We start from the raw sequence: 16265 nt of genomic DNA, 5'->3' as shown, positions 1-16265 counted from the left end.
GTTACTATAGGCAGGAGTGCCAGTAGCATTTAGGATGCTGGGTTCTGATTCTACAAGTCCCTCGGTAAGTAGAATTCCCACATAAGTCGATGTGATTTGAAAAAAACCTCATAGACTAGGACTACTCACATTTCCCCACACTCCCTCCCTGGGGAAAACAGAAGTTGGTTCTGGGGGGAGCTGGCTTAAAAGCCCGTTCCTCCCAGCACAGGCTCCACAGTGCCATCTGCCACCTGCCTGTGCTGCTGCCTCTATCACAGGAAGCTGGTCTGCACAAGGAGCCGGTTTTTAAACTGGCTCCCTTTGTGGACCAGCTCCCGCCTGATACAAAGGCAACAGGGTGGGGTGGTGGAGTGTTGTATCATGCAAGCAAGGTACTAAGAAACTTCAATGGTACTTTATTTACCAAAAGTGGAGCCTCTTTAAAAAGCTGCTGCATCCCTCAGTAGCTCTCATTCAGCCCCTGCCAATCTTCTCCCCACTCCTTCCTGTGCTTCCAGACTACCAAGAGCCAATGCTCCCAGTTCTAATAATTACAAGCAGCATGTAAAACACTACATGTGGGCTCCCCAGTTGACTAACTGTTAAGGATTCATGCAGTTACTTGGCTATTCTGTTACCGGCTATCTAACACCCCTAATAGAGGGCTCTACTACGTTTAATCTGTGACAGGGTGTCGGGGAGCCCCTGACCCTGAACCTCCATCCACAGCCAGATGTGACTCTCAGCCAGACAGCAGAGTAGAATGTTTTATTGGTTCTCAGGGACACAACGTAGTATAGGATCGATGTTAGCACAGGCACTGGGAACAGACAGACTTATTCCTCTTGGGGAGGGCTCACAGGCCCTCAATCCCCCTTTCCTGATCTCAGTCTCCCCTCATCTCCCCAAGCCGAGACTAACCCACACTCCCAGCAACTGGTCCCTCAGCCTCCAGGCAGCCCCACTTATATCCCTTTGTCTCTTTCTCTGGGAACGGAGTTGTTATTTTCTCAGGCTGGCCCTTAGGTGTCTATGGCCAATACACACTTGTGAGTCATTGGGAATCACACAACACAATACAGACAGGCAGAAACACAGGGTTAAAAAGTAGACAGCACCCCCACTACATCACACCCTCACACCACGGCATTTAGTGGATGAAACAGGCACAACTCTTTCTCCCATGACTTATAAATATCAAAGTATGACAGTGTGAATGGCTTTCTGAAAAAGACAATCTTAGAAGCGTAGGAATGGAATAATGTTGGGTATGGATTGCCTCCTAAAGTAAAAAGACAAGCGCATCCTCGGCAAGGAAAAAGACATGATTTGCTCAATGATAAATTTGGATCTCATTTAATTCCTCACACAGTTGACCCAAATTGATCACTGCATCTGGTTATGAAAGGGCAAGATCAGGCTTTGATGAAGATAAGTTCCTATCCCATTCAAACCACAAAGCTCTTCCAAGTTGAGACACTCTTCTGTTCATTACTTTGCACAGCTACCACAACAGAAAATGCTACCCTGGGAAGCTGAGTCCTATATTTCTTTCACCTTCCAGATTCTTACCACTGAAGGGGCAAGTCCTCTCAGATTTTGTTTTTTCTTCTTCGATTTGGAGGATATCTGCTTGTCTACATTGTGGGCTCCTCCGATTTGATTCACCTGCCTATAAAATCCATCTGAAAGACAGTTCCAGAAAGACTCATTTATTACTGCTAGATTAGCTCCTATTTATTGCCACAGATGTAATAAAAATAAACACTTAGTGGAAATACATTCTAGGAAGTGACAGCCGGACCTTCAGTTTCACTAATATACTCTGCAAACAAGCATTTTCAGTTATTTGTAATGCTGAATAGAAGCAGGAAGTAAAGCACATGAGCATATAATGTAACAGCTGCCATGCAGGCAGGACTCCTCAATAGATTCAATTCTTCCTGATTAAGTGAAGTACAAACAGCCCCTCGTTGAATCACAGCAATTAATCTACCAGCTCACAGTCCTAACCCTCACATGCTCTTTTCTAGTTGGTCTTAGATTAGGGATGTTAAAATGTGTTCTCTCAGGTAAACTTGCAACCACTGAAAATTTCAGTGGTTACACATTTACACATGGAGCAGGTGGTTCTACGAGAAAAACTGGCTCCCTGCATGCACCGGCTCCTGCTTCTAAGAGAGGCAGCAGTGCGGGGGGCGGGGAGCTTCATGCAACCGTTAAAGTAAACTGCTTACATGTTTACACTATCACATCCCTATCTTGGGAAAAATTTGTTTGTGAAATGCCTCTGCCTGATCCAGTGAGTTAAAGTCCCATATTGTCTAGTAAGAGCAAAGGCACAGTGGAAGCATGGAGAACAGCAGGCACCAAGAGCGTAGGTCTGGATAGCTATAGCATTGATCAGCAACTAAAAATAATTTGTAGCACCTCTAACTGAACAATAGGTCAATTATTACACAATCAATTTATAAGCAGCTAGAGCAGTGGTCACTAACCAGTCGATTGCGAGGGAACTGCCAGTCGATCGCAAGGCAGTGTTCCCAGCTCCCTCCTCTCCCCCAACAAGGAGCCCACGCTGGCACTACAGCCTCCTGCAAAAATGGAGCTAGCTCCGGCTTCTTGCAGTGTGTGTGTGTGTGTGTGTGTAGGGACGGGGTTGGAGTCCTGCGGCACCGCACCAGATAGCGTGCTTCCTGAGAAGCCGAATCTGGTGCGGAGTGTCAGGACTTCCCCTCCACACTGCAGGAAGGAAGGCAGGCAGCACGGGGAAGGAAGGAAAGACAAGAAAGTGCACACTCCTCCCCAGCCCAAAACTGCATGTGTGCTTTCTTGTCTTCCCTTCCTTCCCCATGATCTGGGGAGGTGAGGGAGGGTGTGTGTGTTTAATATGGCGCAGGATCCATAGTGGCTAGATTTCTTAAACGAGCCACACATGCAGTTCAACCAGCACTGCCTGCAGATCCTGCCCCAGAGATCCTCATCCTTAGAAACCCCCAGGTACCAGCCGAGCTGCTCTTCCCCTTTCCCCCAGCCAGACCTCCACCAGCACCCTGTTCCTCACCCCTAGCCAAACATCCACCAGCCTCCTTCCCTGCCCTTGCTCAGACCCCCACCAGCACCCAGCTGCTGCCCCTTGGCAGATACCATCCAGCACCCTGTCCAGACAACCACCAGGACCCTGCTCCTGCTCCCTCCCGGCCAGACATCTCCCCCCCACCTTGCTCCCGTATCCAGTTTTCCACCCAGATTCTACATCCCCATCCCTATCCCATTCATTGGCAGCCCGGTAATGCACACTGGATCCCTCATTTTTGGCCCCACCTCAGAGTGTAGAGGGGGCCCACAAAATCCACTAATCCTGGAACCCCAGAAGAGTTAATCTGGCCTGAGGCCTTGAACCTCAGTCCTACCTACCCTCCCCACTCCCGTGGGGCTGGAGTGCCAAGGGAAGGAAGGATCTCAGTTGGGATCTTGGGGCATTTTGGAGGGGTTGTTTTTTTGCATCCTACTTGTGAGAGCCCCAACTGATTTTTCTGTGGGTCAGTGGCCCCTTGACTCAAAAAAATGGGGCTTTCAAGGAAAGGGTAGGGTGTTGGGCAAGGGTAGATCTTGGCTTGCCCTGACAATTACAAAGTGATCTTGGGTGTTAAATGGTTGGAGACCACTGACCTAGAGCATAATAGGGTTAGAAAGACCAAGCAGCATCGATTTATGCAAGAACAAATCAACATTTCCTTCTTTGGTATGTTCTTTACTGAACTGGTGGATATTGAGGAAGACAAGAGGGATCTTCATTTTAGCAAGGCTTTTGAACCCAGTGCCACATGACACTCTCATAAGCAAACCAGGGAAATGTGATATTCATGTAATTACCATAAACATCTTACAAGCGGTTGAAAGACACTAAGCAGGAAGATGTTTCAAGCACTTCCAAGGACAATATTAGAATTGAAAATGACCTTGACAAATCAGAGCATTGGTCTGAAATCAACAAAATGAAATTCAATAATGACAAGTACAGAGTATTGCACTTAGGAAAGGGAAAAAAAAAATCAAGTACACAAGTAAAAAACGGGGGGGCACAGGACTGACTATAAGTAAATAATGTAATTACACAGACTCAGACAAATCTGAGAGTCCCATTAAAATTGCAATAGCCTTCAAATCTAGATAAATCAGTTCCTTGGTTTTACCCCTCTATAGCAGCTTTCCCCTCAAATTATCCATGACATGTTCAAGGGGCTTTCACTGTACTGCAATAAACTGCATCAATCCAATTAATAAGATCCAGTACTAAACAAAAACACCAGCCCCATCACACACATCTGAAAGCTCACCTACCTTTTTTGTTGCATCTGGTATCCCAAACCATGATGTTTCCATCTCTGCCTCCAGTACAGAAGACAGCTGAGGAAAATATGTTTATTAGCTTCAAAAAAATTACAAGTGTTCATTTTACAAGATTAAGTCAAGTCAGAGTGGCACTATCTCTGTGACTTTGCCCAACCTCATCCACCTGTTCTCACCCTAAACATGGCTGCAGGTGATGGAATTCAAATCTGAGGAAAAGCAGCCTGCTACTTGGTGCTATTTGTAACGAAGGTTGGAAGGTTTTTTCCTTAACTGACCCAAAGGCAACAATTGAAAACAGTAGCATATAAAAATATACAAGGAAAACTGAATGACTTAAGGGACCTCCAATGTTAATAGCTTAAATTTGGCTCACGTTAGTGATGACAAGAAGTTATCAGCATTAAATTGCTTGTTGGCATCCTATGCCAGAGTGGCTATTTTTCAGGGTGGCTGAATTTACTGATCTCTAAGCTGCATACAACAATCTTCAGAAGTTGAAAAGGTAGGGCTTGCCTGCCAGGGATCAGGGCTTCAGCTACATGGTACAGTGGTGGGTTTCAGGGCTTCAGCCCTGTAAGAGGCAACTGCTGGGGCTCAGAACATCAACCCTCCTCCTGCTGAAGCCTGAGGCCCTGGCAGGTACACCCCAAATCCCTAGTCACATCTCCCTGCCACTGGGCAGAAGCCCCAAGCGCCACCCCCTCAGTCTGGTAGACAAAGAAGAGAGAGAAGTGTGATGGGAGCTCCACGAACTGCACTTTAACTGTGGCATTGGATGCGGCTCATAAGCTGTGATGTGGCCACCTCTGCTACAGTCCTTGGCTACGTCTACACTGGCATGAATTTCCGAAAATGCTTTTACTGGAAAAGTTTTCCGTTAAAAGCATTTTCGGAAAAGCACGTCTAGATTGGCAGGATGCTTTTCCGCAAAAGCACTTTTTGCGGAAAAGTGTCCGTGGCCAATGTAGACTCATAGACCTTAAGGTCAGAAAGGACCATTATGATCATCTAGTCTGACCCCCTGCACAGTGCAGGCCACAGAATCTCACCCACCCCTCCCAGAATAATCCTCTCACCTATATCGCAGATATTGAAGCCTTCAAATACTTTGAAGACCCCGAGATGCAGAGAATCCTCTAGCTGTGATCTGTACCCCATGCTACAGAGGAAGGCGAAAAACCTCCAGGGCCTCTGCCAATCTACCCTGGAGGAAAATTCCTTCCCGACCCCAAATATGGCGATCAGCTAAACCCTGCGCATGTGGGCAAGACTCATCAGCCAGACACCCAGAAAGTTCTCTATCAGTGGGAATAGGTCAATGGAGGGATGATAGGAGTTACTATAATGAATGGTCAATTAGTTACCAAGATCATGTTATCTCATCAAACCATCCCCTTCATAAACCCATCGGCTACGTCTACACTGGCCCCTCTTCCGGAAGGGGCATGTAAATTTCACTAGTCGTCGTAGGGAAATCCGTGGGGGATTTAAATATCCCCCGCGGCATTTAAATAAAAATGTCCGCCGCTTTTTTCCGGCTTTTAAAAAAGCCGGAAAAGAGCGTCTAGACTGGCCCCGATCCTCCGGAAAAAGTGCCCTTTTCCGGAGGCTCTTATTCAAAGTAAGAATAAGAGCCTCCGGAAAAGGGCACTTTTTCCGGAGGATCGGGGCCAGTCTAGACGCTCTTTTCCGGCTTTTTTAAAAGCCGGAAAAAAGCGGCGGACATTTTTATTTAAATGCCGCGGGGGATATTTAAATCCCCCGCGGATTTCCCTACGACGACTAGTGAAATTTACATGCCCCTTCCGGAAGAGGGGCCAGTGTAGACGTAGCCACCTAGTTTAATCTTGAAACCAGATAGATCTTTCGCCTCCACCTACAGTAAACTTCCGATAATCCGGCACCTTTAGGACCCAGGGGGTGCCGGATTATCAGATATGCCGGACTATCAGAAGGGGGGGCTATGAGGGGTCTGGGGTGGGGTGATGCTACCCCAGAACCCTCATAGCCCTCCCTTCTGATAGTCCGGCTCTGCCCCAGGAGTCCTCAATTCAGCCGCTGCTGGTCAGTTTCAGCAGCGGCTGAATCGGGGGCGCCTGCAGCAGAGCAGCTGGGGTGCTGCTGGGTTGGTCCGATAGCGCCGACCCTTGGCGCAGCGAGACCAACCCGTCAGCACCCCAGCTGCTCTTTGGGACGCCTGGGGCAGAGCAGCTGTGGTGCTGACGGGTTGGTCCCGCAGCGCCGCTCCTAGGCGCTACTGGACCAACCCAGCAGCACCCCAGCTGCTCTGCCCCAGGTGTCCCCAAGTCAGCTGCTGTTGAAACTGACCAGCGGCTGATTCCAGGAAGCTGGGGGAGAGCAGCTCTGTCTCGGGCGTCCTGGAGTCAGCCGCTGGTTAATTTCAGCAGCAGCTGAATCTGGGACAGCTGGGGTGCTGCTGGGTTGGTCCCGCAGCCCCGAGGGGCAGCACTACTGGACCTACCCGACAACACTCCAGCTGTTCTGCCCCCTGCTTCCTGGATTCAGCGCTGGTCAGTTTTAGCAGTGGCTGAATCAGGGAAGCTGGGGGCAGAGCAGCTCTACCTGGAGCACTTCCGGTTTCCTGATGGTGCCAGACCATCAGGAGTGCCGGATCGTCAGATGCCGGACCATCGGAGTTTTACTGTACTTCCCTTGGAATGCCGTTCCAGAACCTCACTCCTCTAATGGTTAGAAACCTTCGTCTAATCTCAAGTCTAAAAACTTCCTACTAGCCAGCTTATATCCATTTGTTCTTGTGTCCACATCGGTATTAAGCTTAAATAATTCCTCTCCCTCGCCTTTTTCGTGATTGAGGCTTTTTTGCGGAAAACAGTAATATGCTGTCTACACTGGCCCTTGTGTGCCAAAGTCTTTCGGAAAAAGACTTTTGCCCAAATGGGAGCAGCATAGTTTTTCCGGAAAGCACTGATGATTTTACATGAGATCGTCAGTGCTTTTCCGGAAATTCAAGCGGCCAGTGTAGACAGCTGGCAAGTTTTTCTGCAAAATCATCTGCTTTTGCGGAAAAACTTGCCAGTCTAGACACAGCCCTTATGTATACATAAACATCCAGCATAAGCACCCTTTTTGACAATTTCAGCCCAGAGACCACTAAACTTAAATAATCTTTCACCCCAGAGGTCTCTACTGTCCACAGTTGATCCACATTGGAAGAGCAGTGTTACAAATTACTCAGACACTTCCTGTGCTACCAACAGTGGGCTTTCACCTCAAGAGATCTCACCAGCACTAAGATTTACTTTTTTAAAAAATTGAGAGAGAAACATGAACATTTACCTTTCTCAAATTTAGAGAAAGCAACTGATTTGAGGCTGCACTGATGACCTTTACATATGCCAAGCAGCTCTCCACATCCCACATCCCACATCTTGGCTGTCTGGTCTCCTGAAGCTGTAACCTTACAAAGAAATTAAAAGATATAATGATTTATTATCATTTACCAGACTACTAAAACTTAAGTAAGACTGCACAAGTCATCTTACAATCCTGTGTTCCCCAGGCACCCAGGCAAGGTCAAAGACAGCATTTGAGTGAGCCAGCCACTCTGAAAGAAAAACAAAAGCTAAAATGAGTTCATATCATGAAAAAAGTAGACCTCTTGGAAACACATTCAAGCATGACATTTATTTGAGAAGAACTATGAACAATTTTTCAATCCAGCATTCAAATGACTCTTTTGTCATCAACAGCTTTTCATGGGTGCTGAAAGCAACGTAGGACAATTTGCTTAGAAGAGCAATAGTGGAGATGGAAAAATGAAAGCAATGAAATTACAAAGAAGGAATGAAAGTATTGCTTGTATTTTAGTACAATTTGAGTCAATACAGCAAAAGCACTAACAAGCTCTACATTTACCTCTAAAGATCTGCTTGCTACTGTTTTGTGTTTCCGTATCATACAGTCTAACAAAGCCTTCTTCATTTGCAACTGCAAATACATGCTGCAGATCTGAAGCTGAAAGACAAATTATTGGAAATTATGATTAATGTATTGTAGCAGAGTCAAGCCAGGGAGCTACTGCAGAAAAGGGAAAAGGCAGTGCAAAAGGGTAAAAAACCCTGTAAGTAGAAGCAGAGAGCTGCAGGCCAATTAGATGCAGCTGGGAGAGAGCTGGCTCAGGCTGATTGGAGCCAGCTGACTCCTCTTCTGGCTGATTGAGGGCCTTTAAAAGCCTCAGCAGTAGGCAGCTGGGGGGAGAGGACAGAAGGGGTGCGGTGAAGACAGGGATGGGTTTGAGAGAACAAACTCACATCAGCATTAAGTGGAGGTAGCTAGGGAGGAAGTCTGAGGAGGCGTGGCTGGGTTCCCTATCACAGAGACCTGCTGTGCACCCCAAACTTTATAGAGTTAGGAGCGAGAGACCAGTCCAGTGGTGGTTGGTGTAAGAGGGGCCCTTGCCACATAACTACATCAATTCCCAAAAAGAAAACTGCAAACAAATTACTTAAAATAGAATATTCAGTGATTTCACAAAAGTTTAGAAAAAGTAGTTAGTTTTACACAGCAATTTACATTTTCAAAGTACTGTGCTCTGCAACATGAACAGCATACTTCACCAAAGGGAAAACAGAAAGCATATATGACTTGCCGTATGCTACGACTTATGAAAAAAGGTTAAAAGAACTGGGCATATTTTGTCTTGAAAAAAGAGGAGTGAGGGGAGACTTGATACAAGTCTTCAAATATACTAAGGGTTGTTATAAAGAGAATGGTGATCAATTTAACTTCCCTTTAATTTTACGTCATACGGGTTGGAAAGTTTCTCCCTATATTTACAGTAAGGTCTCAGATTTGTTCTTTGCATAAATCTGTTAGTTCAACTATTACTTTTGCACGAAATGGCTTGATTGTGCAAATAAAATCACAAATTCCAATGAGTAGAGAAAATATCATTGTTTGTTATTGTGAGTCTTTTAGCATGATCTCTGGATTTGGAAAATTCTATGTGGGACTGGACTGTTCACAGTACTAGCAATGATCTGCTAAAATCTCATCGCGAGAATACAAACCTAACTCAGAAGTGTGGTGATCAAGAGCCATGGACATCTGATGGCTGTCCAATGGTCTATGAAAAATCAGTTGGCTTAGTTCATTTTTCATAGACAGGTTTGCTCATCACCAAAGCCAGCACCTTACTACTGACTGCCACCTTGTTCATCCATCTACTTCAAGACAGACCCAAGAAAACCAACAATAGAACACCACTTGTCATCACCTATAGCCCCCAACTTAAACCTGTCCAACACATTATCAATAAACTACAGCCTATCCTGGAACAGGATACTAAACTCCAAGAGGCTCTGGGAGACAGACCCATAGTCTCCTACAGACAACCACCTAACCTCAAGATGATTCTTACCAACAACCACAGGACATACCACACTAATACCAACCCTGGTACCTTCCCTTGCAACAAGCCCCGTTGCCAGCTTTATCCACATATTCACTCTGCTGATACCATTATTGGACCTAACCAAGTGAGTTATAAGATCAAGAACACATATTCCTGCGCATCCAGAAATATAATTTATGCTATCATGTGCCGAAAGTGTCTGTCTGCTATGTACATTGGACAAACGTCTCAGACACTTCGCCAAAGGATCAATACCCATAAAACAGTTTCTTGCCATTTCAACCAGAAAGGACATTGTTTCAACGACTTAATTACCTGCATCCTACTTCAAAGGCCTTTTAAGACTACACTTGAAAGAGAATCCTCTGAACTGTCATTCATGCATAAATTCGACACTTTACGCCTAAGTTTGAACAAAGACTTTAATTATCTTACCCATTACAAAGATAGCTTCCCCAAGTATCACCTCTAATATCATTAGCTCACAGACATTTACCTCCCCCCGATCCTCCTTCTGTTCTGAAATTTGATTTGTCCTTTTCATATGTGTTCATTTTTTTAATTGTACCCTTTGGTATAATTTGTGACAATTTTCTTCCACTATTTGATCTGAGGAAGTGAGTATGGCCCACGAAAGCTCATCATCTAATAAACCATCTTGTTAGTCTTTAAAGTACTACACAGTCCTGTTTTTTGTTTCAGCTACACCAGACTAACATGGCTACATTTCTATCACCTTGTTCACAGTGTTGAATAAATATAAAAAATTAACTATCCTCTACAGTTTGGTAATTCCTTTAGGCCAGGATTTAGGCATAGGGCTAGGGATGTAAGCGACTAATCGACGAGTCATTAGTTTATCCGACAGTCAACACACTAGTCAACTAGTCGCTTCCCCCCCTTGCTATCACAAAGAGGCAGTAAGGGGGTGGAAGAGGAGGGATGCTGGAGGGAACTGGCTTACAAGCTGGTTCACTCCATCTCCGTGGGAGGGGGCAGGGGCACAGTGGTGGCCAACTTTGAAATGTACAAGAGTCCCCGCTGGAACACAGAAGTTCTTATAGACTAATCAAATAGACAATGGAAATCCCATCGACTATTCAATTAGCTAATCAATTGAAATTTAACATCCCTACACAGGACAGGAGGGACAGTGTGGAAAATCTTGCACAGCTAATGCCAGTGATTTACCTCCAGATCAGGATTTCAATATCCAGGCCTGTCAATCAAGCCAGCAACTGTCACCCATGAAGAAAGTGATACACATGGGCTGCATCTAGACTGGCATGATTTTGCGGAAATACTTTTAATGGAAAAACTTTTCCGTTAAAAGTATTTCCGCAAAAGAGCGTCTAGATTGGCACGGATGCTTTTGCGCAAAAGCGTCTGTGCCCAGTATAGACGCGCTTTTGCGCAAGAAAGGTCAGATGGCCATTTTAGCCATCGGGCTTTCTTGCGCAAAAAATTAAGGTGCCTGTCTACACTGGCCCTCTTGTGCAAGTATTCTTGCGCAAGAGGGCTTATCCCTGAGCGGGAGCATCAAAGCATTTGCGCAAGAAGCACTGAATTCTTACATTAGAACGTCAGTGCTCTTGCGCAAATTCAAGCGGCCAGTGTTTTAGAAGCACATGGGTTTTAGAAGCACATCTTCCTTCTCATCCGTTTCCATTTACTACTCCTCACTCTATTCCTGATCCTAGTTACTTATGAACAAAGACCAACCTAAATTTGCAAACATCATAGGCCATGTCTCCACTTGCCATGCTGGAGATCGATCTTCTGGCATTAGTGTGTCTAGTAAGAACCCAATAAATCGAACACCAAGGGTGCCCGCCCAGTGGACACCAGGTCTTCTCGTAATTGCAAGGAGTAAGGGAAGCTGATGGGAGCTCTCATCAACCTCTCCCTGTGCAGATAGCACCAAGCTTGACTTTTTTCATTGAGTACCTTAAGCTGACCTTCTGGGTCTAGTACAGACCTAGTTTTAGTGCCACAACAAGACATACTTTGTCTCAAATAAGGCTGAAATCAAAAGTTGTGAAAGTGTGTACATTTATTTAAATGCTTTAATTGAACTCACTTTATTAAAATGCATAGCAATCCCATAATACTGCCAATGGTCCATCATGCTGCATAGTTCTATTTTATCAAATTAAATCATAGGCTGTGTCTACATTGGCACCCTTTTCCAGAAAAGGGATGCTAATGAGACACTTCGGAATTGCAAATGCAAATTTAAATATCCCCCATGGCATTTGCATGAACATGGCTGCCGCCAGGGGCAGATGAGAGTTCCGCGGGGCCCCGGGCAGCAAAATTTCGCGCCCCCCCCCTTTGACACAGCGCATGCGCCGTGGTGCCAAGGCGCATGCGTGGGGCCTCGGGAAACGCGGGGCCCAGGGCAGCCGCCCCGCTCGCCCTGCCCTAAATCCGCCTCTGGCTGCCACTTTTTTCCAGCTCGGGGCTTTGCTGGAGAAAAGCGCCAGTCTAGACGGGATCTTTCAGAAAATAAAGCCTTTTCCGGAAGATCCCTTATTCCTCTTAAAATCAGGAATAAGGGATCTTCCAGAAAAGGCTTTATTTTCCGCAAGATCCTGTCTAGACTGGCGCTTTTCTCCGGCAAAGCCCCGAGCTGGAAAAAAGCGGCAGCCATGTTCATGCAAATGCCGCAGGGGATATTTAAATCCCCCGCAGCATCTGCAATTCCAAAGTGTCTCATTAGCATCCCTTTTCCAGAAAAGGCTGCCAATGTAGACACAGCCATAGTGTTACCCAATTTACCTTAAAGAAATAATGGATTTTTGAATATAGCATCCATATCTGAAAAATGGCAAGGGACATTTTGACCTAAGAGCTTATTCTTAATAGTTGCTCTGGTAGATGTGTCATTAACTGTCTAGTCCAGAGCTACTCAACTTTGGAAGCCCCAAATATATGTAAATAGCTTTTCACACTGAGGGGCATGAATACAAAGATTAAGGCAAGATTACACAACACACAGGCCCCATTTAAGTTAGTTCTGCTGATATTAATAAAATGAAATACTTACCCAATTTCCACCCATATGACAGCACTTTTAATGAGCAATGTCAGTCCAGGAATTTAACTGCTAAAACACGTATCAACCGAAGACCATTATACATGGAGTACTTTTTTGTTTTGGCTCCCACCCGTGGGCCACAAACAGGCTACATGTTAAGTAGCCCTGGTCTAGTCTATTTTGTCACTGATATAAAGGGCTCTTTATGAAACTGAATATTCAAAATAAATGGCTACAATATCTTTCAGGGCGTAGCCGTATTAAAGTCTGTACATATTTATGTGCAGACAGCTTGGGCTCTAGCATAGCATTTTGATTTTAAAAAAGAACACTTACCTGTAGAAAAGGTGCAACCGAAAGGAGGAACTGGCATTCCCGTCTCTCCATAAGAAAAGTGGTCATCTAGCTGACTGCACTCATAGCAATCCAAGAGATGTTGCAGGGGATATTGCAAAGACAAACCTAAAAATATGTGTATTTTGTCATTTATCAGGCATTTTGAGTTGCTGCAATAAGACCTACTAACTTCTTCCAGTAAGAGGTCTTATCCAGGTTTTTGGACGTCGATGGGATTTTCCATTTCGTCATGGGGCCAAAGTACTAGTCATAGTTTGAACACTAAACAGAAGAATCTACATGTACCGGGCATTTGCTGTTCCATTAGCTACAACGATCTAGGGAGAAACGTCCCATGAGACGTGCCAGTCTACCCGATCCCCACACCATAGCGGACAGCTGCGAGCACCTCCCCCGGCTGGAGAGCCTCATCCGTGGGGTGATCTCTCAAAGAGAGGGGCGCCCCAGCGATGGGGCTGCCAAGCAAGGACGGAGAAGGCACCAGGGCCGCACTACAGCTACAGCCATGCGTCGGGGAAAGAACTGGCACCTGCCTGCCCTTCCCCTCTCCGGGGCCCCGGCACCCAGCCCCTCGCGCCGGGCCGAAGCCGAGCAGGCGATCCCAGGAGTTGCGGGCTCAGCACACCGCAGGCAGGGCTCCCGCGGTCGGCAGGGTCGGGCCAGGCGATCGCGGTCCCCGTTGGGGCGGCCCGATACTCACGCTGCGGCCCGTCCCGGGCTCGGTGGAGGAGCGAGCGGCAGAGCATGGCCAGTGACTCCCACAGCGACCGGGACACAAAACGGACAGAGGAGCGTCTACTCCCGCCACTCGCGCTACCCGCCAAACTCCACTCCCGCTTGCCATTGGACAGGACAACGTAGGCGGGGCAGGAGGCCACACCCACTACTTCCCACTGGGCAGGGGCTCCGGGGCGGGGCCCGAGGCCGCAGCCATTTCCCTCTCCCCTAGTCCCCACGCTAGGTGCTACAGACGCTGAGGTTAAGGTGGTAGGTTGAAGCGGATCACTGTACACGGGCAGCAGACCTGGGGGCGGGGAGTACGAGTCTAAATTGCAGCTCGTGAGGGCGCATGCGTCCCGGGACGTAGTGGCGGGAGCGGGAATAGGTCAGTGGTGCGGACAATCGCGCATGCGCAATTGCACTTGAGGCTGAGGCACGTAGGTAGCTGCGCAGTGGGTTTACAGGTCGTGCTGCGATCTAGTGCGGGAGCGGGTACCGCCATGGCCTCCGGCGCTAAGTCCTTCCTGGCAGATGCGGGCTACGGCGAGCAAGAGCTGGATGCTAACTCCGCCCTTATGGAGCTGGACAAAGGTAGGAGAGCGCAGGGCCTAGCCGTGGCTGGAGGCGCATGCGCGCGCTGGCAGCGGAATCTCCGTCTCAGTCGGTCTGGCGCGGTGCGCGCTAACGGCGGGGAGCCGGCCTGGAGACACCGCCCCGCCCAGGCCCAGACAGGCCCCAGCCCGCCCCTCGCCCTCTCCTGCCATCGGTGCCGCCCTAGCGTGCGGCGCGCCGGTTCTTGCCTCTGCCCTGTGTGCCCCCGCCCTCTGGGCAGCCGCAGGACTTCCGGCCCGCGTGGCTTTTCCTGCCTCCCCCCTGCCCTGCCCGCCCAGCGCCTGCTTGCTGCCCTCTGCGCTCACAGAGTCCCAGCGCTGAAAGAGACCTCGGGTCATCTAGTCCAGCCCCCTGCCCAAAGCAGGACCAATCCCAACTAAATCATCCCAGCCAGGGCATTGTCAAGCTGAGACTTAAAAACCTCTAGGGATGGAGATTCCACCCCCTCCCTAGGGAACCCATCCCAGGGCTTCACTGCCCTCCTAGTGAAATAGTTTTTCCTAATACCCAACCTAGACCTCACCCACTGTAACTTGAGACCATTGTGCCTTTTTCTCATCCACTGCAATCCCCGGGTCTTTTTCTGCCAAATTGCTGCTTAGGCAGTCTGTCCCCAGCCTCCCAGGGGCAAGGCACCTGTCAGACCACATCCTGAATTTGGTTTAGTGACAGCCAAGTCCATGGAGATGTGTCTTGTGATGCCTCTTGGCTACTGTGAAAGTTCATTGCATAGATTTATAGACATTGCAGAGACTGGGAAATCTCTTTCCTGCACAGAGCTTTACTCTGATTGTGCCAGAAAAGAGAAGTTGTTAACCATAGTCTTCATTCTAAAGCTTTGGTTGGTCGATCAGCACAGATTCCACTGTAGTGATTTAGTTAAGATGATCTAAATTGAGGGGGTGACCTAAGAGGCAGTAGCTATGTTGGCAGGAGGAGTCCTGCTACTCACATACTCTGCCTATAGTGGTGCTGAGGTTGCTACAAATATGATGCACAGAGGTTCATCCCCCTGAGTGACATAGATGTATCAAAGTAATTCTGTAGTGGAGACCTGCCCTTAAATATTTTTGGATCTAGATCTGGAATAATCGATTACTTTTCATAAAGGTCCAAATGTCCTGATCAAAACATAGCCACTGTCCAGATTCCAGAGAAATTGATACAAACAATAACAAGTAAATGAGATTTTGTGGTCCATTCAAAAGTGTCTGCTGGTGTGGATTTGATACACAATGAGGCTACATCTACACTGGCATGATTTTCTAGAAATGCTTTTAACGGAAAAGTTTTCCGTTAAAAGCATTTTCGGAAAAGTGCATCTAGATTGGCAGGATGCTTTTCCGCAAAAGCACTTTTTGCGGAAAAGCATCCATGGCCAATCTAGACGCGCTTTTCTGCAAAAAAGCCCCGATCGCCATTTTCGAGATCGGGGCTTTTTTGCGGAAAAGAAATCTCTGCTGTCTACACTGGCCCTTTTGCGCAAAAGTCTTTCAGAAAAAGACTTTTGCCCAAATGGGAGCAGCATAGTATTTCCGCAGAAGCACTGACAATCTTACATGAGATTGTCAGTGTTCTTGCGGAAAAGCGTCCGTGCCAATCTAGATGTGCTTTTGCGCAAAAAAGCCCCGCTTGCCATTTTTGTGATCGAGGCTCTTTTGCGCAAAACAAATCTGAGCTGTCTACACTGGCCCCTTTGCGCAAAAGGACTTTTGCCTGATCGGGGCTTTTTTGCGCAATAGCGTGTCTAGATTGGCATAGACGCTTTTCCACAAAAAGTACTTTTCCGCAAAAAGTTTTCCG

At 47.2% G+C, this 16265-nt stretch overlaps 2 protein-coding genes across 5 annotated transcripts in view; one reads left to right on the top strand and one right to left on the bottom strand.

Annotated features, from left to right (window-relative positions):
• Positions 1-14013, bottom strand: part of DTL (denticleless E3 ubiquitin protein ligase adapter) — a 45151-nt gene extending 31138 nt beyond the window's left edge. For both annotated transcript variants that reach the window (XM_075925149.2, XM_075925150.2), the window contains exons 1-7: positions 13831-14013; positions 13110-13235; positions 8236-8334; positions 7863-7924; positions 7657-7777; positions 4327-4392; positions 1555-1667 (exon numbers count right to left, since the gene is read on the bottom strand). In XM_075925149.2, coding sequence (XP_075781264.2) covers positions 1555-1667; positions 4327-4392; positions 7657-7777; positions 7863-7924; positions 8236-8334; positions 13110-13235; positions 13831-13876 — 633 coding nt within the window. In that variant the 5' untranslated portion in view covers positions 13877-14013. The remainder of the gene's footprint in view (positions 1-1554; positions 1668-4326; positions 4393-7656; positions 7778-7862; positions 7925-8235; positions 8335-13109; positions 13236-13830) is intronic.
• Positions 14014-14091: 78 nt separating this feature from the next.
• INTS7 (integrator complex subunit 7) overlaps positions 14092-16265 on the top strand; it is a 52714-nt gene continuing 50540 nt past the window's right edge. For 2 of the 3 annotated variants that reach the window (XM_006135179.5, XM_075925148.2), the window contains exon 1: positions 14092-14441. In XM_006135179.5, coding sequence (XP_006135241.1) covers positions 14351-14441 — 91 coding nt within the window. In that variant the 5' untranslated portion in view covers positions 14092-14350. The remainder of the gene's footprint in view (positions 14442-16265) is intronic. The other variant, XM_006135176.5, reaches the window with a different exon arrangement.

The sequence above is a fragment of the Pelodiscus sinensis genome, chromosome 3 (assembly GCF_052426305.1).
Source record: "Pelodiscus sinensis isolate ZL-2025 chromosome 3, ASM5242630v1, whole genome shotgun sequence".
In the NCBI taxonomy this organism is placed as follows: domain Eukaryota; kingdom Metazoa; phylum Chordata; order Testudines; family Trionychidae; genus Pelodiscus; species Pelodiscus sinensis.
Note: the sequence above shows the minus strand (reverse complement) of the source record. Positions and strands in the feature narration are given on the sequence as shown.